The sequence below is a fragment of the Halichoeres trimaculatus genome, unplaced genomic scaffold, assembly GCF_033239565.1.
Source record: "Halichoeres trimaculatus isolate MK-OKI-2021-1 unplaced genomic scaffold, fHalTri1.1 fHalTri1_scaffold_3, whole genome shotgun sequence".
NCBI lineage: Eukaryota > Metazoa > Chordata > Actinopteri > Labriformes > Labridae > Halichoeres > Halichoeres trimaculatus.
The window spans coordinates 9,289,709-9,316,188 of record NW_027437181.1 but is presented as its reverse complement, the minus strand read 5'-3'; the positions used below and the strand labels follow the sequence as shown (position 1 = coordinate 9,316,188).

Below are 26,480 nucleotides of genomic sequence, written 5' to 3'. Positions count from 1 at the left end.
ATGTTGCACCATTTGATGAGTTTTATTTTAAACTGTATTGGAGCTATTTATAGTTTTGTGAAGAGCAGTTTTGAATAGTTGCAGCCTCTCATCTCCCACTGTCACCTCGACCCCAATTCAAACACCAACCCCTGCGATAAAAGCTTTGTGCGCATGCGTGGTGCTTTTTCAAAGCAGCTGCGTCAAGCCGGTGAGGCAGCAGAAGTCAGGTGAGGTGACCTTCAAAATAAAACAAGGATTTCCAAACGATCCTATCTTGTCTGCACGATGTAACCAGCTTTATTCATCCTTAATTTTGAACTTATCTAACTATACTAAAAAAAAAGTTTAATTTTACTTTATGTGTGTATCTTTAGTTCTCTGTGTACTGGAACTAAATAGTGCTACATTGTAATGCCAGGAATTGCAAAACATACTTCTTTGTGTAATATTTGAAATATTTGCAGTTTTGTGGTTTGATAGAAATGGATGAAGTAGATTAGCACAAAGTTAACAAGCTACTGTAAATTAAATTGAGGCATTTCTGAGATAAGGCTGAGTAGTAAAAATTTGCAGGCACACACGTGTGGATTCAATATGTTATTTAGATGGACATATATTTGAATATAAACATAGACAGAATCAAAAACAGAAAGAAACAATACAAGAACACATCCCTCTATCTGTTCAGCCATTTACTATTTGTGCCATTTTTCCTATGCAGGGTCAAAAGAGACTGTCATTGGAACAGAAGCAGGCTACAATCAGGCCAGGCGGCTGGTCTATGGCAATAACATACAACCACAAACTATCTTTTATGCACACACAGCTGCTTGCTGACAGCAAAGAGACCAGTTTACCGAACCAGGATATGTTTGGACTGTGTGGACTCTGGGATCACAGCAGGTAAACACACTAACCACCACTCCACCATGCAGCCCGGATCCAACTGTGATGGATCTGGGCTGCATGGTGGTTCTGTGGTGATTGCACAACTATTTTGTGGAGTATGTTTTCATATCATAGTTACAGTGTAACATGGTTAAAATGCAGTGCTGCAGTTGAGATTGGTTGCCTGTACTTTACTTTGAAAGGAAGAGCCGGAAGTGTTGTGCCCTGGTAGCTGACGCAGGCTGCTGAAGCGGCACCAGCAGCAGCAGCAGTAGATGCTGTCCCATCATCAGATCACACCCAACGGGGCTGCAGCGCACCGCTCCTCCGGCACCAACACCATGACACCCCGATTCAAACCCGCAATCTGAGCCGCACGAGGACGGAACCAGCACGCGGACTGCGAGCGCTACGAACCTGGAGACTTCTACGCGTACACGCACACACTCACGCAGGCAAACACGCAGAGGGAGACGGTTTTGCAGCCGAAAGGACAGTAACGCCGACTGAGGCGAACTCCACTGCACCGTGGATTTGCGCTCTTTTTTTGCTCCCAGAAACGCGTCCAACACGGAAACCCGCACGAAAACCCACTCCCCACCCAGTGAGTCATTTCACACCAAAAAATGTCATCGTCGGGCAAGGACAGCGGGCATTACGCCAACTATGTGGGACCGTACCGCTTGGAGAAGACGTTGGGCAAAGGACAGACAGGTTAGTGAAAGCCTCACGATGCGGGTGATGCTGTCAGGAATCCCCGCAGCATCATCGCGCCAGCCCCGCTGACATCATGTTGGGCTGCAGTTCTCAGACCGCTGCGTGTTCTGGATGCGGGAAATGTGGATGCCTGATAAAGTGCGGATGTTTGTGGTTGGATGCGGCTTTGCAGAATGCACAGAGTGGTGCTGCTCTAATCATGATGGTGTTGATGATAAAGATGACGATGGTAGGGGTGGTGGTAGTGTGCCTTTAATCCTTGTTGTCAGGCAGAGAGGGCTCGCTGATAATGGGCCCTTGTGATTTTTCTTGTCTCTAATTCCGTTATAGCATCCATCTGTCACATGGGCCGCTCTGCAGAAGAGGCAGAGCAGTGATGCTGCACTGTCCGGTCACACACACACACACACACACACACACACACACACACACACACACACACACACACACACACACACACACACACACACACACACACACTGCAGCTGTAAGATCACATCTTTCTTCAGAGGTGTTTTAAGCTGCATTTTGCAGAGCTCATCTCAGACTGTCCCTTCACACTGTCAGGCCCAGCTGTGCTCTCTGTGACGCCGTTAGGCTGCATGGAGCTTCAGCCCTTACCTAATGGCATCCTGTCAAATCGAATCACCCCAGACTGTCTGCTTTTCATTTGTCATGTGTAATTTGGTACCCTTGAAATTTGTATGGTCTCGTTTTGATGCTGAAGGGCAGCTGGTCTTTCTCTGGGATCACAGTCTAGATGGAGGAGCTGTTGAGTCGTAGCTCACATAATACAACATACATGATACTCTGTCACAATGAGCTGTATTTTGCTGAGGTACTAATCACTTATTTCCATGTCCAGCAGCTCAAGTCAAAATTTTGCCTACTCTTAGCTCAAGTTTGGTCTCCACCACTTCAACTTGACTCCAGAACCAATTTTGTTCTGACTCCACTTTGTTTTGTGTTGAGTGCATGCTCTCCCTCTTATATATGTCATCTCACACTGGCTGCCTGTTCAGTCCAGCATGTATCAGGATCTCCATACAGATGGAGTTGTGAGATCTAGAAGTTGCCGCGCTTCCCTCCTGAAAGATCCTTCCCTTGTTCATGTTTGACTGTTAAACCTCAAACCTGTTGGCTCTACGCATTGTGTCAAATCAGAACTGCTTTTGACACAGTTTGTGTCAAAAGGGGGCTTGTGTGTCTGACCCGCTGGTGTGAGTTCTCACATAGACTTTGGTAGAAGCCTATAGGATCTGGTGTACTTTGGATGTAATGCTATGTCAACTCACTTGCTAGTTCCCAGCTTGTATCTTTTTATGGACACCTGTGCAGGAAACTAGGAAGTGACATAGAAAGACAAGTGTCAAAGGACAGCAGGTTGGAATCAAAGAAATGTTGTGTGTAAACTAACGGCTGGTCCAAAACAGTGCTTTTTTTTATCAACAAATCATTAACTCTGTCATGTTTCCCGTATTGACAGAACATTGCAAGGACTCTGGATCAACCATTGTGTTTCCCTTTACCCTAACCTCAATAAATCCTCTCTAGACATGTACATTTTACCCAAAAAGCTGCAGCAAGACTATGAACCAGGTTCACATCCCTCCCATTTTATTCACTTTACACGGTCTGCCAATCAAAGTCAGAATTAATTTCAAAACCCTTATCTTATAAAGCCACCCATGACTAATCACCTGTGTACATCTCAAACTTGCTCCATCCCTATATCACAAGTACACCCCTCAGGGTAGACCAGGGTCACAAACGTAGATTAAGGTAGGGATGCACCAATTCAACGTTTTTGGTCCTGATACCACTACCTGGGCTTTGGGTAATGGCTGATATTGATCTGATACCAGTGTTAAAATAATAACCTACATGCCTTACTGTAGGATTAGACAGGTAATGTTTTGAGTAAAAGACAAAAATGAGTGCAGATGGAACTACTACTTGGTAAAAACAATGCTTCAGAACCCCAACCCTAACCCAACTCACAGAAGTTACTGTTCAAGTGTTAACTTTTATACCATGTGTAGACCAAAATATAGCCTAAGTGTCAAGTTCGGACCGATCCTTTTCCACCTGATCCAGCTTCCTAGATTAAAGTCTTCAGGGGCACTTACACTGTGCTACCTTAGCTTAAGTATTCAGAAAGCAACTAAAGACAAATTTATTTAAACTAGCTCCTGATCATTTGATGTTATCTCACACTGTGTCACCCTCTCATTCCCTCAGTTCAGTGGACCAGCTGCTCCTGTAGCTACTGCAGGTACTGAGGTCCAGGAAGGAGCTCAGAGGGGACAGGGCTTTCTCTAGTTCTGCTCCCCTTCACTGCCTACTCTTAAAATGTGACTTAAAACCCATTTTAAGTTGGTTTAAGTTGGTTGGTTTGTTGGTTATTTTTACTGTTTGTCTTTTTTTAATCCACTTAGCCTTCTGCTTTGTGTTTTGGTTATATGCGTATGTCATGTGAAGCACCTTATGACTTTGCTTTGTGAAAAACAACAAAACAAAACAAAACAAACTTAACTTACATTTCAAGTAGTGAGCATGAGCAGTAGGGAGCCAGTAGGGGCTCATCAAAGGTGTAGAAGTTGTATCGTCAGGTGGTTTGTCCAGCAGGGACCCTGTGGTTACTAGTCTCCTCTCCCATGTTATGCAGCAGAACTAGCTTTGTCCTACACTCAGCTGTGCTTTGTTGTTTGTTACATGATCATGTAGAGTACAAGCCATCGAGATACACACCAACGAAAGATGAAAAGTAAATTCTGGTGCTGCTGGAGGATTTGTGGGTGTAAGGGAACAGATCACCACCACATTTTTTGGAACTGTCCAAAATTATTGTGGTTCTGCTTAATATTTTGAATATGATTAAAAAAAAATCTGGAAATGTCAATTTAAACTGATTTAAACTGGACCATTTGTTTTTGAACTGCATCCAAGAAGCTGCACAAAGCAATTCAGTTTTGTTTTAAAACCTGCATTTATCAAAACATGTCATTTTCACAGAGCTTAAACCAAATAGTATTGCCTGCTGTTTAATTTTCTAAGGATGCACCCCTGCAGCACCAATTGTGTTTTGATTAAAAAATAGCTTTAAATGCAGAAAGAAAGCTACCTGAAAGGATCCTTTAACAGTTCTGTGAAGGCTCCCACTGATGAAAGAAGCTCAACTATAAAGGATGTTGATGCATGTAGCCATAAAGCCTGAATGGGTGGCAGTCTAAGTCTTATGTTCTCTGTTCCCCCTCCATCTGTGTCCACATGCAGCCAGAAATGATCAAGGTGTTTCCCTCCACTTCCAGCAGGTACAGAAAGCTATACGCTGTTGTGTCCTCTGCGGGTGAATAATTCATAACTAACTAATTAGCTGGTTGGTAAAGATGGATCGTAGCAGCTGCTGTATTAATTACACAATGCTTCTATTTAGCAGATGGAATAAAGCTGCGGTAATATGCATTTAACTGGAACAAAGACACAGAGATGATTTGATTTGCTCTCCGTCAGTATTAATTTTAGTAACTGAATCAGAGGAGGAAAGGTCCACTTTCTATAAATACCAACAGTCCATTTCTCTTCCAGTGCTTCAGGAGAAAAACTCAATGTTGAGTAATTATGTTAGATACAACCATGTCAAGATGTGTTTTCTAGACTTTGACTGATCTGTTCAGCAACTTTTGGAAGGTAACCTTGAAATATGCACAGAAAGTAACCCAAAACACATTAAAGGGTGATCTGAACGTGTTCAACCCTGAAGATAATCCTGACCTTCAGCTCTGAATGAAGAGCAGTGCTGAAGTTGGACACCAGTGAAGACTCTTCTCTGATATACACTGAGCGACTCACTGAGTGTCTGAAGGCGGTTAAGTGCAAATGCATGTAGAGATGTAGAAACCCCGTGCAGACCTGTGTTATGCTGTGTGTGTGTGTGTACATGTGTGTGTGCAAAAGCAGCTGAAGCGTAGGCTGAAGAGGAGTGATACTCTGTTTGTTGAGGGTTTGAATCAAAGGCTCCGGTGCTGAGCTGGCAGACAGACAGGGAAGCCCGTTTATCATTATACCTCCTCCGCAAGTGCAGGGCAAGCCCACGCTGTGTGTGTGTGTGTGTGTGTGTGTGTGTGTGTGTGTGTGTGTGTGTGTGTGTGTGTGTGTGTGTGTGTGTGTGTGTGTGTGTGTGTGTGTGTGTGTGTGTGTGTGTGTGCGTGTGTAATGACAGGAATCTCTGAGGGACTGGACTGATGTTTTTTTCTGCTTTGGTTGCGGGAGATGAACTAGATTTTTCTGGTTTTCATGACATGAATCTGGTGGCTGCATGTCTGCTAATTAGCTTTAGCCTAGCCCCAGACCCAGTCTCTACATTAGGTTTGATAACCCAGTCATGATTTAAATTCCTGCTCGGATCAACACTTTGCCTCTCTGTCTGCCGTTATGAGACGACACTTGGAACAATGCCTTCATGGTGGAGTGTCCTGTTCGAAGCTGGATGACGAAAGGCTTTGCTGACTCTGAACAATTAGTCAGTGTGTCTTCATGTGTGTAAGAGTGTGTGTAGTGGGACAAATGAAGTGGTCCTTTTAACACTGGTTTCTCAGGCTCCATAAAGTGCTCATTTTGTAAGTGTTGTCCAACTGTGGGGAGGTTGCCATGGTTTCACCTCTTTTGTGACAATGACCACTCTCTTCTCTCTGTGACGGACCTCTGATGCTAATCTCTTCCTCCTCTGATCCTCTCTCTGGTTTTACTCCTCCTCCTCCTCTCAGATCTGCTACAAGCTTGTGCATAGCCCTAACACTCAAGATCATTTCAAAGCATGACAGAGATTTTAAGGGTAGTGAGGTTGAAGGATTGACAGTGGTGTGAGGACTTTCTAATTGAATGTCTCACTTTAATTGATTTTTGTGTTTATAATCCTTGATTGAAAATGATTTAATCAGCGTTCAAATTGGTTATTTCTAAATACTATTTCTCAGTATCTTTAATCCATCCCAGTTTAGCACAGGTTTGCTATGTAACTGCAAATAAATACATGACCTTGTTGCTTTGCATCCTGCAGTAATTCATCTTAAAGAAATGTAGAGTTGAAAAGATCTGCTTCCTAAACAAATGCATGCCTTGGCAAGAGTCACATCTTTCTACTACTTTACTGCTTGTGGGAAAATGGTGTCTTTTTCCTGGTAAAACACTACTAAATTGGGGAAAGCCCTTGCAGTGCATTTAAAATCGGTTACTTGTGAGGATTGCTGACCATTTGAAGAGCAAAAGCTACAGTTCATAGAAGCAAAATAGAAAAATAAAGTGTAACATGCAGTTTGTGGTGCAAAATAATTTCTTACACCAATTCTTCAATTTTGATGATTTCAACCTACAAGAGCTAGCATGAATGGCTTATAGTCGATGGCTGTAGCTGTAGTCTAGACTAACTTGCCCGTTGCCTTGTAGTAACATTAATTTGTTTACTTGGCAGGTTTTTGTTCAGGGGCTACCGGCAAACAGATCAGAGGCTTACAAACTCCTATCCATCTGGCTGCTTCAGCCAAGCTAAAGTAAGAAAGATGTAAGCTAACATTAACCTTGAATTTTTTTTAAATTCATTACCACAAGAAAACAATAATTTTTATATCAAGATAATGAGATAATATGTTGTTATGTCTTATGTCTGATGTCAATATGTTGACATCAGAGATAACTGCATTTAACAAAAAACGAATCCATGGCTGTTCTCGTCTTTTGTATCTCTCTGTCTGAGGGTTGAAAAAACTTGGTCAACTGCAGCTGCTGTTAAGGGACAGTTTCCCTTTCAACTGAGAGCAGATAATCACACCCAAATGCTGTAGTAAGTCTTGCTAGTTAAGAATGGCTTGAGTTGAAATCCACCTGGATAGCTAAACAAACAAGGTGACATTAGTCGTATCACCCCTCGTCATGTCATTGTAAAAATGCACTACATTATAAGGGAAACAAACCATTAAATGTGTAGTGCTGGTTTTCAGTGGATCAGGCTGATATACAGTTCTAGAAGGAGCTACACATCTGCATAGAAGCTACACATTTCTGAATGCGATGGAAGTTTCCATGCACAACACTGTTTACTCATTTTACCACCCGTGGGCCACAAAAAATCACGTTTGACACACTAGCATGACTTACCAGGTTTCATGGCATATCTTTATGCAACCTTAAGACATAAGACATTAAACTCCCACAGCATCGAGGGACATTTTGTTCATGCTTAGAATTTTAAACAGGTTTGGATGAATATGCTTTGTGTCATTTAGCTGTTCAATGAGAGCTATAGACCTGACTATGTAAGAAATAACTATCATGAAGTGGAAGCACACATTTTTCTGCAAAGATACATCAACAGACACTGGAGGGGGACTGAGGCAGCTCCATACCTGTAAAACCCCACAGCATCTGGGGGTATTTACACCAGCAGGACAATGACATCTTTCGTTTTTATTTGTCTATAACCTGTAGTGTGTGTAAGTGTGTGTGTGTGTTCCTGTTGTATTATAATGAAAGTGTCATGTTATTGACGTGAAGCATCCTAAAGATTGTAGTCCCTCGGCTCGGTTAGAGTAGTGCTGCTGCTGTCTGTGTGTTTGCTTGTGTGTGTGTGTATGTGTGTGTGTTTGGGGTGGGGGTGGTGTGGGCAGCAGGGAGAGCCCCAGCACAGATGGCTGCCTTTAGGTGGCTGAAATACAGCTTCATTATCAGCAGGTTGCAGGTGGTAACGCTCCCATCATTCTTACTGCATATGTGTGCTCATATATAAAGCCCATGTGTGTGAACACTGTGTGTGTTTGTGTGTATATTTTATGAGGGTTTCTGTGGATGTATCCTGTATTCAGAGCTCTCAGTGAGTTTATTGGTCTGCTTTCTTCATTATGCTGCATTAAATGTAAAAGGACACTAAATATTTATGCTGGCTCATTTGCACACAGATGGGACACAGGTCTCTGTTGTTGAACACCTGGAATAAAATAACCTTAGCTTTTAAAACATGTAGAGAAAACATTCAACATGAATGCACAGTCTGGTTTCAGAGTGTCCTCCTTCAGAGCAAACTACTCTGATCTAAGTATTGTGAGATTTTTCATTTCAGTTTGGTTTCCAAAATTAGAAATTGTTTTTGTCATATTTAGAAATAGAGAATGCAAAATTAAGTGTATCAGGACTTATAAAGTTGGATTGACTTATCCCTAAGCAAAGATTAGCCCTTGTTTGACGTCTTGTTTTAAAGTCTTGATTCTGGACTGATGTTCAGTGTGTCATCATCATAGGTGATGTTAAAAGACAGTTATCTAATCTGGTCTCATGAGTTTTAGAGGAAGTATTTTTCTTTGTAGCGATGGGCAAAAAATCTCCACAAATTTCCACATACGAAATGCGTGAAATACATTTTCAAGCACTAAACATAAGTAAAATCAATCCTGAAGATGCAGCCTTTTAACAGAGCTACGATAAAATGACTGTGGCAGACTGCAACAACCGCTCCAAAGCTTGGATAGACTTCCTTCAAATGATACTGACACTACAAGGGAGCAAGCACATGATATCCTAAGTCTGAGGGCTGTGACGATATTCTGTTCTCGCGATTCGATTTGATTTTTTTGTGGTGCCAATTCGATTTAAATTGCGATTCTTCGATGTTTACGATTTTTGATTTTACCCTTTTAACAACAGACCATGCTAAATAGTTAAATGATGATGATGATGATGTCTACAAGCTATATCAGAAGCCGTATTTTCCCTCAGAGAGAAAAATTTCACCCTCTGCTGGAGAAAAGTGGTAACTTTCTTCCAATCAAGTTTTTAAACAAAGATTAAAATGAAGAATTTGAATTTGAAAGAAAAATCAATTTTTTGACAAAGAATCCTGATTTTGATATTGAGAAACAAAAAGTCCCGATATATGTACCATATTTTCCGCACTACTAGGTGCACCTAAAAGCCTTCAGTTTTCTAAAAAGCCGACTGCGCCTTATAATCCGTTGCGCCTTATATATACCCCTACCATAGTTAGGGGGCGTCGCCGGAGTAACAGCGGTAAACAGTAAGAACCTGTAAAGAGTAATTCTGTTAAGTGCTAACATTAGCTCACAGGCTGGCCTGGGCTGCTTCTCTTGTTTATTGTCAGAGCAATACGGCGCCCCCCCCCCAAAGGTCTGGCATTTGAACTGATCTCTGGAAATGGCTTTTGTGGACGGCAGAAACGTCTTTGTCTTTACAGCGCACTTTTTTTGAAAACGGCACAGAAAATAGTTGGATAGGAATATGTGTGGCTCCGTGTGGATGTAGCCTGAGTTTGACTGACTTATCTGATTGTTTTGGTGACATTCCCTTTAGCCCAGCTCTATCTAGTGGATGCATAACGCAACCCCAGCCACTACTATAGCTTCTATTCTATGCGCCTTATAATGCGGTGCGCCCTATATATGAAAACACTTTTCAAAAAGGCCATTCACTGAAGGTGCCCCCTATACTCCGAAGCGCCTTGTAATGCGGAAAATACGGTCACGATTTTTCCTCCCACCCCCAAGGTCACTCTAAAGGTGAAATCCTTGTACCCTGTTCACAAGTTCAAACCACATCAACAACCAGTTGGCACCCTCTCCAGCATCAACCAGGCAGCAGAAACCCTGAGAGACTGAGTGATGGAGGGGGCTCTGAGAGGGCTGCTGCAGACGCTGGATGTGACGTCATAGTTAGACACTCGCTTTCTGTTCATCATACTTCCATCCAATGTTATTACCACAATGCACACACAAGCAGCTGAGGCCAAAAAGCTACCTGATTGGTATTTTCAGTCTACCTGTTCATGCTTCTCCTTAGGTGAGACCCTGGTTATCTTCTTAACCCGAGCAGAGGAGGAAACGTGCTGTAGACAGAGGTCTTTTTCAGGGAGGAGGGTGTCTCTGCAGACAGGAGGGGGATAATCTAAATTATGGCGAGTGTCAAACACCCCCTCCCCCTGCTCCCTCTCCTCCCCCTCCTCTTTCTCTATACAGTACATCCTTTTGGCTTCCCTCCCTTCACTCGCCCTCCCAGCTGAGGGCTCGGTTACCACAGCAACCGGAGGAATGCTCTCAGTGTGGCTGGTTGGAAGGTACGCTTGCTGCTTGCCGTAGATCTCCACGGCCCCTCTGCTCAGCCTGAGGGCGGGCAGGGTAGTGGTGGGGGGGTGTTTCGCCTGAACCATTAAACAATGACTGAGAAACTACCCCCCATCTTACTCTGTTTCTCTCTGTACATCTCCATCGCTCCTGTTTTTCCTTGCATTGCTCTTTCTCTCTCCTCCCCCTCCTCTCTGAGGTTTCAGGCTGAAGTCTCTCTCTGAGTCCCCGCTGCTTGAATTAGTCATTAATGTGAGGAGGCAGGACTTTCATTTTCAGAGCCTCTCCGTCTGACAGATTCTCATCACACAGCTCAATACAACACCTCCTTCTAGAACAGATGCAGAAAAAGTCCGGAGAAGAGAGGAAGTGTAAACACAGCTCTGATAGTGTCAGCTTTTTGCTGCTTTGGAGGAATTCTGCCGTCTCACTGTCAAAGAATGGAGTCCATGGTAGTCTGTGATGGCTTTGGTTCTATTTTTGGTCCTGTTTAGATTGCAGGCACAGGATGTGTTAAAGTTACCACACTGAGGAGTAGACTGTAATAGACTAACAAATTAATGATGCAAGCAAAGAAGGAGAAACTATTTTCAGATCAGATAAAAAAAAACATCTTTGATAGCGTGGGAACAGGAAGAACAAAGTCTGTTTATCGTCTCTGCAGCCTCACAGAGAGAAAGAGAAGCTGCTGGTGAGATTCAATTAACTCTCACACACACACCATGCACACACTCACACACACTTTAGGATGCGGCCCTCGTTTGTTCCCTGGTTGCCTTGAGCTTTCAGACTGTGCGTGTTGAGTGAGTTGAGATATCTGTCATCTGGCCTGTGGCTGTCAGTCATTAACAAACTGCCTGTTTGAGTCATCACGCTCAGCCTGCTGACATGTTCAGGTAGCTGAAGAGAGTGTGAGACATCTACACCAACACAAATAAAAGACTTTTTCTTTGTTTGCTAATCACTAAATGAGCTTTTTTCATGTAGACCTCTTCAGGGTGCTGCTTTAAATTATTCTTATTAACGTTTTTTTTATTGATTGTGTTTTTATTCATTGGGTTTTTTATTGATCTTGATTTTATGCCTTTCCAACACTTTGGCCAACTGCGGTTGTTTTAAAATGTGCTATAGAAATAAAGATTGACTTGACTTGACTTGACTTAAATCAGTCACACCTGTCTGAATCCATGCTGGGCCTCATCCTGACGTTTGAAAAAGTAGAAGCTAAATGAAGCATTGGAGCCACTACATGCTATTCATAGTTACCTCCACCAAGGAGTTTATGATTTTGGGAGAGTTTGTCTGTTTGTTTGTCTGTGAACAACATGACTCAAAAAGTGACGAATCTTGATGAAACTTTCGGGAAATATTCAAAATAGGAAAAGGAAGAAGTTATTACATTTTGGAGGTGATCCTAATCACTGCTGGATCCAGGACTTTTTTAAAGGATTCTTTAACTTTTTGAGATGGGGCTGTTTTCACAATATGTGTATATAACTCGAAGATAAATAATTGGATTGCTTTGCAAAACAATACAAAACAAGGTCACCATAATTTCTGACAGATGTACAAGTATGGCCCAGATTCTGGCAATATTCTGGATACTATGATCCAGAATATGAAATATGTACTAGGTCATCATCATTTTCAACGCTGTCAGATAACAAATGATCATACAGACCTGCAACTTACACCAAATTGTAGCAGAGAGTCTGTTGTTATACTCCCTTTCAGGGAGTATAACATTAAAGTAGGACTGAAGTGTTGAGTGAGAATCACAATATGCTTGGTAGAGGTCTGTGCTCTTTGAGTGCTTTTCTAGTTTGTATGTGATGTCATACACGTATGGAAGTGTCTCTTTGAGGGTAAAAGAAACTTCCCAGTGCTGCACATGATGAGGGAATTACTGGATGTTTAAAAACCTTAAAAAATGCCAAAACAACCCGGTTGGATATGTCTTTGAGCCAGTGTTTCATAAATGGTACGCTGAAGTAAACACTGAGTATTTGCAGTGATGTATCTTTACATGACATGGTTGCATGAATGATATCACCACCTTAGCATCAACGATGAAGAAGTACATATAACTGTCTGTACTTTTAGAAGCTTTCATCCTGGCATTGAAATAAGGAGGACTCTTCATTACAAACACCAAACTGCAGTTCTGGCAAAGATGGTGTTGTTTTAAGTGAAGTGGATTAGAAGAAGTATCACAGGGGCTGTGTTTGGATCACATGTGCTCACAACTTCCAGCTTCTAAAGATAAATTTTCTAAAGTTGACAGACAATGTTAATATTGGTCACTTAAAAGAGATCTAGAACTGAGTTTCTGACTGATGCCGGGGGGATCATTCATGTTGGAATGGGAAACCTCAAACCTGTTGACTCCCTGTCTGGCTCTGCTTATTATGTTGTGGTAGTTAAGATAAATACCATCTAGTTTTTGACATGCTTTGTTTTATTTTGAAAGACACTTCCTGTTCTGCTTGGTCTGTTTTATTTATTTATTTATTTATTTTACATTTTTTTGTGTGTGTAAATTAATGCGTCACTGCTCCGGCATCCGTCACACTTGTGATTTAGGATTCCAAGGTTGACTTCCTTCCTTTTATCTCTCATCAAACACCTTAAAAAAAGAAAAAAGATGGATTTCTGCTATTATTGCTGTTTTCTTCAAGTGTTGTGTTGTTTTTAACTGTACCTCCATTAGTTTGAACTAACAGAAAGCCTCTGTCTGTTCCTCTGCTCTTCTCCTGCTCTGCTCTGAGAATGATGAACCATGTCAGAAGCAGCTCAGTCTGCAGCCTCTCCTGACCTCCTGTACCTGCTGATTATGAACATGTGACTCCTTTTTAACTTCTGTGTTTGACTTTTGAGTCCTTTCTTCTTTTAGAGAGTGAGCAAATGTGATGTTTAAAACCATTTGAGCAATAAAAACTAAAGGATCAGAATAATGTCATGCTAATGTTTCTTTTGCTTTGAGTAAAATGTTTCATCCAAAACAAAAAAACAAAGATATTCAGCTGGTAGAAGTAATTTCCTTTAAGGATCCAGTGGGGTAATTGTTGATTGATTAAGGGGACAGATCTACATTAATACATCTCATTTTCTATCTTTCTTCATTCTATTACCCCCTGCTGTCTTCACCTTCTCCTCTCTACCTGCTGTGGATGTTTCCTTCCTCTTTTAATGGGAGTAGATGGAGGAGTGATTTCTCTTGTCTCCAGGGACTCTTCTTCTCCGCTCTCTCAGCTCCATTACCTCTCCTGTACGTGCAGGCTCATGTCCAAAGTTTATCCTCAGTCAATTACGTGTCTTATGTGGCGGCTGGATCTTTAATCAGCTCCTGCAGCGTGCATACGCATCTCTGTAACCGTCATGTGATTGCTGATGATTGTTTTGCTGTTTGTAGTTAGCGTGTGGGACATGCTCGTGCCGATGCAGTCGATATGTTGGTGTGAACATCAGTATCCTGTTTCTACCTGCTGTGACCCACCTGCCTTCAGAGCGTGTGTGGTGAAGTGTGGATGACGTCTGTATGGATTAGTCAGAGAGAAATGAGGCTTTGGTCTCCTGCTGAGCTGCTGCGTTTTCACCAGGCTCCATCAATCCTAATAATCAACACCTATAGTAACACCTGTAAGGATGGGGGCTGAGGACGCCCACCCCGTAAGATGAAGAGAAGTGGAGCGGTGGTGCTGTCAGCTTTCTAATGACTGGTTGGGCTGAGTCTGACTGGTCGTTACTGATTACCTGCTGCACCTGTGGTCCTAAAGAAGAGCTGCTTTAAAAGCTGATGAAGCGTGAAGAGCCCCAGCATGATATCAAATAATGTCACCTACAGTCAAGTATTTGGACCAACAACATGAATTAGAGGTGTAACTTTTCTTCGTTTTGAGGGGAAAGGACTCTTCCGGCACCAGATTTGCATCTGCTTTCACTTTTTTTTTTCCTACACTGTAAGTTTCTAATTTCGAGCTCGGGACTTCCGAGCAGCTCAGGCTCTGACTTTTGCAAGGACAGCACTAAGAACATGCATTCACAAATAGACTTTGCCTGTGTCCTTTCATGATATCACCTTTTGCTTTGCTAAGCATAGCAAATATAATTTTTGTCACAGCATTTCTAACTTAAAGAAGTAAATAATATCTGAGATTATTGGCTAAAAACATAACTTTATCAGGATCCACAGAAGCAGGAAACAAGAGGTGGAGGACCCAATTGCAGATTTAACAAGAAAACTATCTATTTAACTAAACTCAAATTCCCCAAATCCTACAAGTCATACAAGAGAAAAAAAGAAAAAAAACTCAAGAAAACTCACCCTGGAAGCACGGATGGAATCAGGAGACAGCGAACACAGACGATAAACTGACAAAGAACTCAAGAAACACAGACTATATAGATGGGAGCAATCAAACACAGGTGTGAAACAAGACACAGGTAAAACACATGAGGAGCAATCAACTTGGAGGAAAAAACAAGGAGAACTAAACCAAACGCAAGGAAACTTGAGACAGAAACAGGAAAAATCCGAAATACAGAAGCACTAAGAATAAACATAACAAAAACCCACATGACATGAACCAACCAAAACCACAAGAACCAAGAACTGTGGACTAAAAGAGAAACACAAGACAAGAATCATAAAAACTAAACTTAAGAAACTCAAGATAGAAAAGAAAAACCAAAACTTTGAACTCAAAAGACAAACCAAAAACCCTCTGATTTTGTGAGAACAAAGAAATTGTTGTCATGACTTTGCTGGATGAATTTGAGGAGGACTAACCCCTACAGAAGCCAACACCATGCCTTGGTGGACTTGAAGACCTCCTTTTGAATATGCTTTCTTTGTTCTGGATTTTATTTCAGAGTAAAAAACTTTGAGCACAGATGAGAGCAGAGGGAGCAATTCCTCAATTCATCTTCAGGCGGTCTCAGTCTCACCTCAGTTCACTGAAAGTTCTCTCCACTGCCGTAATAAACCAAACTCATTTGGCAAATACTCCAGAGGTCACTTTAAAAAAACAGTTCAGGTGTGAAATTGGGCCCAGGATCTGGTTTTGTTTGGGCTTAAGCCACAACAATGTGCCATCTCTTCTTTAATCCAGTCCCACTTCCTGTCAGGTTTGATCGCTGGACCAGTGTGTCTTCACGTGCTGCCATATTCATCAGAGACCAATTTAACGCCTCAATCAATAGCTGGTAATCAAACGGGAACGGGCCCCGGCCTCAGATAAGCCCCTTATAGTCCCGCAGTCCTCTCCCCTCAGCCAAAAACTTAATGAAATTGAGCATAAATCCCCTCTCTCCCTCTCCCGTCTCTCTCTGAAACTCTCTTTCATCCTTTTCCAAAAGCAATCTGGACCTGTCCCCTGAGTCAGCACTTTGAGCGTCCAGGACCGGAGCCGGGGAAATTACCATCTGAAGAGCTGCTTTACTTTCCTCCCTCTGATCCAGCCCTGTGCCCACGCTTGACCTTCACTTCATTTTGGAGCTATATGGACTTTCTGATATCTGGTTTCAGATAAATAAACCCTCCGCCCTCCGTCCACTTAAACCTCAGACTAGTGCATGATGGAATGGCGGCCCGCTTTGGGTTACAAGAAATTTCACTTTGGAATTTCATGGTGAAGAAGACGCAACCACCGACGGCGAGTCCAGTTAGGTAGAACCCCTTTTAATGAGATTTTTGCTTTTAGCTCATTAGCGTTACCCATGAGCACTAGGGACAGGCTGCGGCACTGTGCTCCTGCCTCCTTTTTGCTGTTTCATGTCCTTCAGCCCCACAGATGGTTCCGGCTCCGTACGAACACTTCACTGCTTCAGAATAGAGCTCCAGTCAGCACAGATGGCCCGTCAGCGGCCGCACGTGCAGATGAGCTGCGACGCCTGAGCCCGGGGCATCAGAGAAACATCCAATCATGTGGCATAATTAGATTAAGGGGCGGAGGGAGCGGGCGTGAGAAAAGCCATTATACTCACTTTACTAGTGCTGGCAGGTACCACGGCTCCCAGGCGTGTGTGTGAGTGTGTTTGAGTGTGAGTGTATCATTTTTATTTCCATTCACATTGTGGGTACTCTCCTTTAGTTTGGAGTTAAAGACCCCGTTATGTAAATCTGCAGTCTGTGCTTTAAGATGAGGGCAGGGCAGGTTTATTCACAGAGCTCAGGTCAGAAACACAGCAGTGCTGAGTTTAAGTACTAATGTAGTGATTGGTTCTGTATGGTAAGAGTGACAGATATGTCCACTGTGTAAAGTTGTGTGAAATAAGTATGACGAGGTCAGATTTTAGATAAAGGCTCCCTGTCTCACCTCTCCTATGGCCTTTGGGAACAGTGTGCTTCTCCATGAAAAACTTTCATCAGCACAGATTACTTTATGCACAACAACAACAACTAACTTGTGGATTTCATGTGGCCCCTAACTAAAAAGAAACTATGAACTTGATGTGAAAACATGGGGGGCGCAATTCAGCAACGTACGTGGAAAAGGACCTGCTACCATGTAGACTTTTTATTTTCGGGGTACCTTACTGTATGTACTTTTGCAAGTGTCCACTAAAAAATTTCCAAGAAACCCAGCACTATTTGGGTAGATGGGATAGTTTTCTGCCAATCAGCTCATTTTTATTTGTTTTTATCTGTTTTTGGATTGGCCTGTTAGAGTTTACCAACAGCAATGGGTCACCAATCTTCTGCCCTGCTATTTCTGTTCATCACAGGCTGAAACATTTTGGAACTTGTGATTTAGGCAACACCAAAAGATGGACAGGCTTAACTGTACAAGGATCTGTCAACATTTTCAAAAAAAAAAAAAAAAGACAAAAAAAAAACAACTTGTGATTGTACTCATAGTTCTTGGCTGATAACTTTAACATAATGAGGGGACATGACACCATTTTCTGGTGCTTGGAAGCTGGGGAGTGAGTCATCTCACCTCTGCACAAACTCTGGTGACCTTAAGTGACCTAAAGTGACAGGTTAGCAAAACATGACAAAACGTCAGCTGCAGACTTGTCCTAAAGTCCTGGGTGAAGTTCACTGAACAGCCCTTTTAAAAAAAGAAAACGTCCATGAGGAGGACTTTGCTTAGGAGGCACATTGGATGTCTCTCCTTTCTACACATTAGCTGTGACTGTCAGCTGATCAGTCCAACATTGGAGCCAGGCTGTGTGATGTTTCTGTACTCTACATTTTCAGCCCCTCACCTTAAACTCTTTCCCTTGTACTGCTTTAAGTTTTCTCTCTTCAGCTCTTCATCGTCTTTCTCTCCTGGCACCAAACACAGGAGCAAACCATCATTTTACTGTAGAAACCACACGGCACATTAAATCAAATAATCCTACTACGTTTATGTTTAAATGCAATTATAGGGTCTACATTCAGATATCTATTGGACAAAGGGATTTCTAGTTTATGATCAGGTAGTTAGATTTCCAAGGAGTGGTTTAGCAGGGGTGCAGGTCTGGATCTTTGGGAGTCTCCTCCAAGTTTGAGTAGGTCAAAGGCTGGAAGATCACAGCAGACTGGATAAAGGCTGTCTCGTGTGGAGAAACAAACGTGTGTATGTGTGTGTGTGTGTGTCTTGCAGTATTTTCAGGCTGCGCTCTGTCTCTGTGACCTGCAGTGTGGTGTGAGCTCTGTGAGGCTGCAGTGCTGCATTACAGCAGAGACAGGCTGCAGCCTCTCTGCAGTAATCACACACACACACACACACACACACACACACACACACACACACACACACACACACACACACACACACACACACACACACACACACACACACACACATTCACTGTCTTGTTGTAAGTGGTCTGCCTGTGTTGTTGGGGGAAAACAGGACCTTGGCTGTGATGCATTATTTGTTCAACTGTGTAGCTGTGGTAATGTGCGTGTGGGTCAGAGAGCAGTCATTACAGGTGTAATGACTTACACAGGCCCAGAGGTTACAGATGAGTAGATAAATTAATTAAACCGTGCTGAAATACTTGATGATTAACATTGCTTTAAGTTGCTTGCGGCAAAAGAACAGGATAGAGGACGTTGTGTGTGTGTGTGTATGTGTGAGTATAGGGGGAGTCATAGGGGGAGATGTTTGTGGTAATTCGGTGATGACTTTGATGTTTCAACACAACCTCTGTGACTTTCATGAAATACAAAAGATCCACCAAAAACTGCAATTTGTACTCATAAAACTTCACTTTGAATAACTGCAAATAACTTCCAGCTTCCAGAGAAATCAGTGAGTAGATGGACAACATCAGCAAGAGGACAGACATTCAGAGGACCAACGCTTTAGTGGGTAAACCCAGATAGTGGTTTTAACACTCGAGTCACTGGGTGTTAATGACTAAACTAACTGTGTTTCTGCTCTGACTGTGAAACCGTCCAAACCAAAGACCAGCACACAGACCACTGAGTCTGAGACCTGCTCCAAATCTACCAGAATTATAATGATTAAGTCTTTTAGTTTTGATAATTGTCATAGTTAATAGTTTGATAAAATACTTTAGTTTGACCTGAATGAAATCTGTTTCTATTAATAATTGTTTAAATCTCCTCTCATTATTTACACTCCATGTTGTTGTTAGTGTCATATTTGGTCACAACCTCAGCTCCAAACCAACGTTTTCAATTCAGGAACCATTACAAAGTCTATTTACAACTATATACCACACAATAAAGAATTCATCAAAGCATTCTTGTATTACCCAAGCCAGGAATAAACTTATAACCTAATTTAACACTCCCATCAGTTGGTATAGTACAGTAAAATGGACTGAGCATGCTCCCTACTCATACTCAGGCTCTAAAGGAGACAGCCTCGAACTATGCTCAGGTCCTTTATCAGCACAAGGAAGCACTGTGGTAAGAGAAGAGAAACATACTTAGATACAAAAAAAACTTATGATCTGCAATATTTAAATAATAAATAGTTGACTCAAAACTGCAATGATGTGTTTGTTTGTGCTTCTGTAAGACTTGAGGGAAAATAGCATAGGAAACTTACTAAGATGTTGAATGTAGTTCTGTGTGTGCACCCATGGTGTGGTGTGGTGTCTTACCAGTGGCAATGACTTATTTACAGCCAGACCAGGTTAACTGAGGTTGATACAGAAACACTAATAGACTAATACTCACATACACAGACACCTCAGGTGTTTCAGTGGAAAGTGTGACCCTGTTAACTGGAGACTGGCAGCCCGGCCCGCGATCACTGACACAATCAGCTGAAGGTCTCTAGTTAGCACGGTCACTCTTGACTCCAGAACACCGGTTGATCTGCAATGGTTGTGATCCTGTCAGTGATCACAACCATTGATCACTTAAATAACTCAGCTCCATTGTGAGTGATGGAGCTGAGTGTGTGCCCATCTTTGAGCTGACGTAGGTTGTGAAGGGCCCTACAGGATGAATGAATCTGTCTGAATAAGGAGGACAGTGGTTTTTATGAAAACGCTGTTTCTGTCTGTCCTGAATGAAAGGATGAAGAGTGTGTGGGTGGATTCTGATGGTCAGACTAAAACTGAGCGTGTTAGTCTGGCCTTAATCTGTGGATAATCCATCATCCAGAGTGAGAGAGAGTGATTGTAAAACAAACGTAGTGACACGCAGACGTTCAGTTTCCTGTTAATCCCGACAACTAAAGGGACTTTCATTTTTTAAACACTTAAATGACAAAACCCAGATCAGAGTTTAGATTCAGAGAACAGTAGCAGCCTTGTCCAGTTTTTCTTTTTTTTCTTTTTGGAAAAAATCTGAGGTCCTCCCTGTTGTTATGAAAATGTTAGCATGGTAATGGAGGAGGAGGGGGTGACAGGAGGTCATGACCCTCATTACACCACCTGCCAGATGGTCTAACAACACGCTGTGTGTGTGTGTGTGTGTGTTTTCGTGGATGAATGCAGATAAAGGTTTAAGCACAAACTCTACGATGACACTCAAAAAAGAAAGACAAATGAAATAATAATTATAATAATTCCTGTTTCCAGCATCTCAAAGACTTCACTGCTTTTTTTCAGTGTCACATGAAGTTTTATCATTTATGGAGTGAAGCTGATAAAATGCGCTGATTTAAGACATGATGTGAGACTTTAGAGACTTGTGCTCATGCAGTTGAATGAAAAATGAAGACAGTGGTCTGTGCATGGCGGTGTACAATCCTCCAGAGTGTCCTAAATTAGCGTGCGATCTTGTAGAATCAATATTTGTCATTAGCTGATGAGTGTCATTGACACACAGCTGAGAAACAGGCTGATGAATGTACTCACTGCTGCTTCATGCTCATGTTTAGATTCACTGTTCATTCATCCAGGACTTGAATCATGTTTTTCTTCAGCTCCCTTCATTTATCATTATCAAACACACACACTCACACGCTCACACACACACACACACGTTCAGACTCACACGCACCCTGACACACTCTCTCTTTTATCACCGACCACCCGGGTTCATCAACCCCCTTCTGCCTCGCTGCCCATCTTCTCCCTCCTCATCCTCTCTTTCATTCCTCCCTGCCTCAGGCGCTCACTGGAGGGGGGTGAACTAAGTCAAGTTCCCTGCTTGACCCCACTGAATCCACTCTGCCCCTTTAGGCGAAAGCCCCAACACCCTGGACCCCGACCATGCTGACTGCTGGGTCCACGGCGCTCCTCATAGACCACCACTTTCAGAGAGGAAGAAGACTTCGAGCTTCTTCAGCTCCTGATCAGGGACTGATGTGGATTCTTGCTGGTTTTGGTTTCTCACTTCTGTCTCATTTGCAGTCACCAGTGGGGTGACATCTCAAGCTTGTTTACAAGTAGTGAAGTCAGACTAGTTATGATGTTTCACTCTCAGTTTTGGGAGTTTTTAATGTATTTGGAAAAAACTTCAATTCTTTGTAAAATGTTGCTGCCAGTTTGGCTGGTTTAATCAGGTAAAAAAGGTGAAATTTACCGAATTACTGGGGCTTGAATTCAGGATCTTTTGGAGATTTAAAGATGTTACCATCTTTACACATTCCAATGTTGTAGGCCCTTACCTTTCACTGAATATTGCACTAAAAAAACTCAGTGTTACATTCAGTCTGACTGAATTGTTTTGTCCTGGAGGGTTCTTCAGAGAGTGATATTTAACCTTTATTTAACCATGTTGGTCCTGTTGAGACCTGGCTGAGACCTGGCTGAGACATTTAGCCACTAAAGATCACAGAGAACATAAGTACAACAAATAAGAACTCAAAAATACATGGACCAATATTCAGGTGTGTACCAAGGTTAACTAAAAACAATGAAGTGTTAGGAAATCTGCTTCAAGGTCTCTTCATCTTAGATTTGAAGACATTCAGGGACACCAGTTCCCGAAAAGTCTTCTTCATAATTTCTTTCTTCACTTCAGGCACAAGAGCACAAAAAGCTCAGTAAATACTGTATAGTATTTTTTTTTTAATCTTGGACTTAAACCCGATGAGAGGGATGTTGTAGGGTCTGCCAGTTTGAGGTTTTATTTTTTGAGTTCACAAACTGGTATTCCAGAGAGATCCACAGTAGAGGTTCCCAACTTTACAGTTTGTGGACCCCAAAACAGCAGACTGTCCACTTTCTGCTGCTGGAAAATCAGGCAAATCCCAAAACAGACAAAAATGAACAAAACAATTACTTTATATAGTTGATCCATAGAAAATTTGATGACCTATGTTCACATTTGGCTGTGTTTCTTTAGTTAATCTTCTGCCATTCTCCTAGACATCAAGGAGTCTTCAAACTCCATTTTTTAATCATTAAATTTAATCATTAGAGACTCTCAGGTAGGGATTCTCTATAGCTTATATTTTAAGAGTTTTCTTTTCTCAAGGATCCCTGTTGCTGCAGTAGAAGTCATCTGAACACTCTCAGCGTAACTCAACAATGTTCACATTGCTGCCTGTTCACATTCCGACTGCTGAGCTGGCTGTGAGGAGATGGAGGAAGGAGGGGCTGAGGGGATGAAGGGGGTGGAGCGGGTCACATCTTCCAGACCCTCTGAGGAGGAAGAGCTAGATCTAAAAATACAAACCCAGATCTCAGAGTCATACAGGCATGTTCAGCTCTGGAGGGCTGCCAACAGTGCTCATCACACACACACACATTCACACACACTATGAGACACACACACACACACACACACACACACACACACACACACACACACACACACACACACACACACACACACACACACACACACACACACACACACACTCACAAGCTGGGCAGACAAAGACAACGCTGTAAGCAAAACTGGAACCAGAGAGGCAGGTGGGCGGGGCTGAGAGGAGGACGAGTGAAAGAGAGTGTGAGAGGAGGAGGGGCTGCGAGGAGGATGAATAAAAGACGGGGGGAGGGGATGATGAAGAGGGGGGTGAGGATTAAAAACAGAGAGCCCGCGGAGAGGGGAATCATCAGTTATTAGTTATAACGAGAGGAAGAGGACGTGAAGATGTGATGATTGAAACAAAGAGATAAACTCAGAGTGAAGACAAACAGATAACGCTCTGGCCCACATCCAGGACTGAAACTCATCCAGGCCATGATGTCGTCATTTGTAATCGGTCCTGATTGTTCATTAAAACTCGATCGGCGCCATGGCACAGCCAATTACACTCCAGGATGTGACAATGACGACATACTGTATGTGTTTTGTGACAGCGTGTGTGTGAGTGGGAGCTGAGAAAGGGAAGAAAGCTGTCGTTCAAGGAGCTGGAAGCAGAAAATATTCAACAAATCTGCAGAGAGATGAAAATAATCTGTGATTTCATTTATCTGATAAACTGACCAATGACTGCAACTCTAATGTGGTGTTACAGGCTTTTTGAATTACCTCATTTATTTTACACAGTCTCCTTTTTGCTTTTTATCTGTAGTTAGCTTTTGACAAGTAAAAACCTGCTTTAGAGTTGTTCATTTATTTATGTGACACCGACCATGATCACCTGACCACAAACAGAGAATACTTTACAGGTAACATAATGATAGCACATAGAGAGGCTGAAGTACAATTCTGAAAAAATATATACAAACATCTTTGAGTGCTGGTGTTGCCTTCCTCTGAGGTCTATCACTGACTTAAAGAATCCTTTGTTGATTTATTTAGGTCAAGGATCTAGAGTCATTTATTTGCACACATATTAAATCACACAAGACTGGTTTCAGAAGGGGTCACCAGGCTCATACATCTTCCTTAAGATGCACAACAACAATTAAAGAACAAGCTCTAAACAACATGAATCTTAGCATTCCATATCTTTACACCACGATTCCTGAGAGAAAACTTTGTTTTGTTTGAGAACAAGGAAAGTGGAGATGATCAACCTGTTGGATGGGAAAGGTTCAAAGGCCCAAATTGTCCTATTTTACCTGGCCAGGTTACTTTTTCAATCATATCTTTGTCTATCTGTGACTTCTTTCTTTTGACCCATTTCCACCAAGCGGTTCAGTTCAGTTTGTCTCAGTTTGGCACACATTTTGTGAGTAAAACCGACACGTGCTGTTCCACCCTCCTGTTGGGGTGCCAGGTATACCAATCTGACCCCAGAAGGTGGAGCTAGAAACACTGCAGTCCGTTGATTGGTTAAAAGAATCGTCACTTTCCTTGCAACAGCTTCAATTAAGAACAACACATAGCCCTGCCATTGTTATATCTCCAGTTGATCCAGTGTGCGGCTCTTCAATAAAATATGTATAAAGTTAAGAGTAGTGGTGTGCCGATCAATCTAAAATATTGATATACTGATGCCAACGTTGGGATCAGTGTTGATCAATGTTTAGGTGTACAGATTGATACTTAAGTTTCAGTTTCTCTACTCTAGTACAAATTTAAACACACTTACAAACACAATACATCTTGCTTTGAAAGTTGGAAATGTATTGATTTTCATTTTATGTCATTCCGTTTATGTGTGAGAGGAGGTGTGTTTGTAAGACCCCGTGTGTGACGTAGCTCTTTGTATTACCACGGTCACAGTGGTGCTTGGCCTCTGGCTGGTTGGCCACCCTTGCTCTGGACTCTATAACCCGTCTCAGAGTAGAAGTAATCAAGCTGCTAACTGATTACCACAGGTAGTAAACCCGTCTGTAGTAGTGAGTTTTTTAGAGTCTGTCTCTGGTGCCCATCTGTCTGCAGCCTCGTCCCTCTCTGCCAGCTGCTGTCTGCATTCACTGGAGCCACAATCACTGTTACCCAGAAGAGACAGCTCCTTGTGGCCCATTGATGCTCCTTGATGGGAGGTCAGCGCTAATTGGCCGGCGTCCTATCTGTCACACAATGTGGGCTTTTTACATGAAAGCTGAGCCGGGGCTGTTTGGTTTTAATTCACACAAAGGGAGGCTCTTTAAAGTACTCGAAGGCTTCAAGTAGGCTGAGCCAGAGCGCTTTTGTTCACTCTGATGATCTCTCACATCCCAGTCATCACAGAGCAGGAGGAGAGGGAAAGGACAGGATGATTTTTTTGGCCAATGCACCTTTGAATGGACGAGGCACTCCAAACTGAAATTACAGTTTTTGTTTTGATCATTTTAAATGAGGTTATCCAACCAGACTTACCCCGGCGTTCATTTTGCAGCCGTCGTTTTCCAACAGTATGTAACTTTGGTAACATACTGATATGACTAATAGAAACAATGACAGGGAAGACAGAGGCCTCTAAATAAGAGGCTTTTAGTTTTGTGGATCAACAATGAGCTGGATACACTGAAAAAGAACAATGGCGTGTTAAATTATCAGCCTCAGAGAAAAGCCTCTAATAACTGCTGCATGGCCGGGGAGTTTTTAACCTTTTTCAGTGAAACTTTATGTTAAGAAGCTGATTCATGTTGTGTAAGAGAGCCTGAGGCTATGTAGAGAAGTCAAGTAAGGCTAGAAACTCTGTACACCACATCCTGGGACTGATTTTGTCACACGGTGGAAATAGATTAATGCTATCTTTGTCTGTGGTTGTGGATGAAATGTGAGTGTCCCGCGGCCTCTCGAAACCCACTGGTGTTCGTCCTGCTGTGACCCCTCACACTCACCCTGGGGGCTTATGTCTCTGCCATTTCAGCTGTGTACTGGACAGTTATGCTCCGCCACGGCTACCACATTTTAAGGCTTGGAGCTTGGGGAAGGAGCTCTCTGAGAGAGATGGATGAAAGTGGAAAGATTGAGGAGACGCTGACGGTTGCAGATTGTTTAGGAGACTCTGTGGGTCGAAGATGGAGGGATTTCTCAGGACTGATATATTCTTCAGGGAGGGGTCACAACCACAGGGCGATGGGTGTAAGCATGGCTGTGTTTGAGGGATGAGAGCTGCTGGCTTCAGTCGTCTCTGTCACACCCTGATGAAATATCTAAACCGTCTCGACGTCCAGAGAGACCGTCACTGCCTCCAGATGTGTCACCTGGTCTGAAATATGAAGTGCAGAGGTCCATTTGTGGAGTAACTAACCTACACTTCCTCAGCTCAGAGCGGCCTGAAGCTTTTTAAAACAGGATTAGATTTGGATGGCTGCTTGTTGGAGCTGTTTTCATTCCTTTTGCAGCAGCTCCCAGGCTCGCCTCTCTTTCTTCTGCTCCTTCTGGAATATTCCTCAAAATAAGCGGCTTGCAGGCATCATAAAAGCTGGACGTGATGAAGAGAATGCATGTGTTTCTACAAAGCTGGGACCTACTTGCCGCCTGTTTCATGGCTGCTGGCTGAAGAGATTTACTGGAGCATCTCGAAAACTTCTCCACATGTTTTGATAAACCCACTTGTGAAACACAGG

General features: G+C 42.6%; 1 protein-coding gene across 11 annotated transcripts in view; it reads left to right on the top strand.

Annotated features, from left to right (window-relative positions):
• Positions 1-1,088: 1,088 nt before the first annotated feature.
• The window catches only part of LOC141787471 (serine/threonine-protein kinase BRSK2-like), a 136,295-nt gene continuing 110,903 nt past the window's right edge, over positions 1,089-26,480 (top strand). For 4 of the 11 annotated variants that reach the window (XM_074665899.1, XM_074665898.1, XM_074665896.1 and 1 more), the window contains exon 1: positions 1,095-1,584. In XM_074665899.1, coding sequence (XP_074522000.1) covers positions 1,497-1,584 — 88 coding nt within the window. In that variant the 5' untranslated portion in view covers positions 1,095-1,496. Of the gene's footprint in view, positions 1,585-26,480 lie in introns of all 11 variants that reach the window. The other 7 variants (XM_074665892.1, XM_074665890.1, XM_074665893.1 and 4 more) reach the window with 5 other exon arrangements.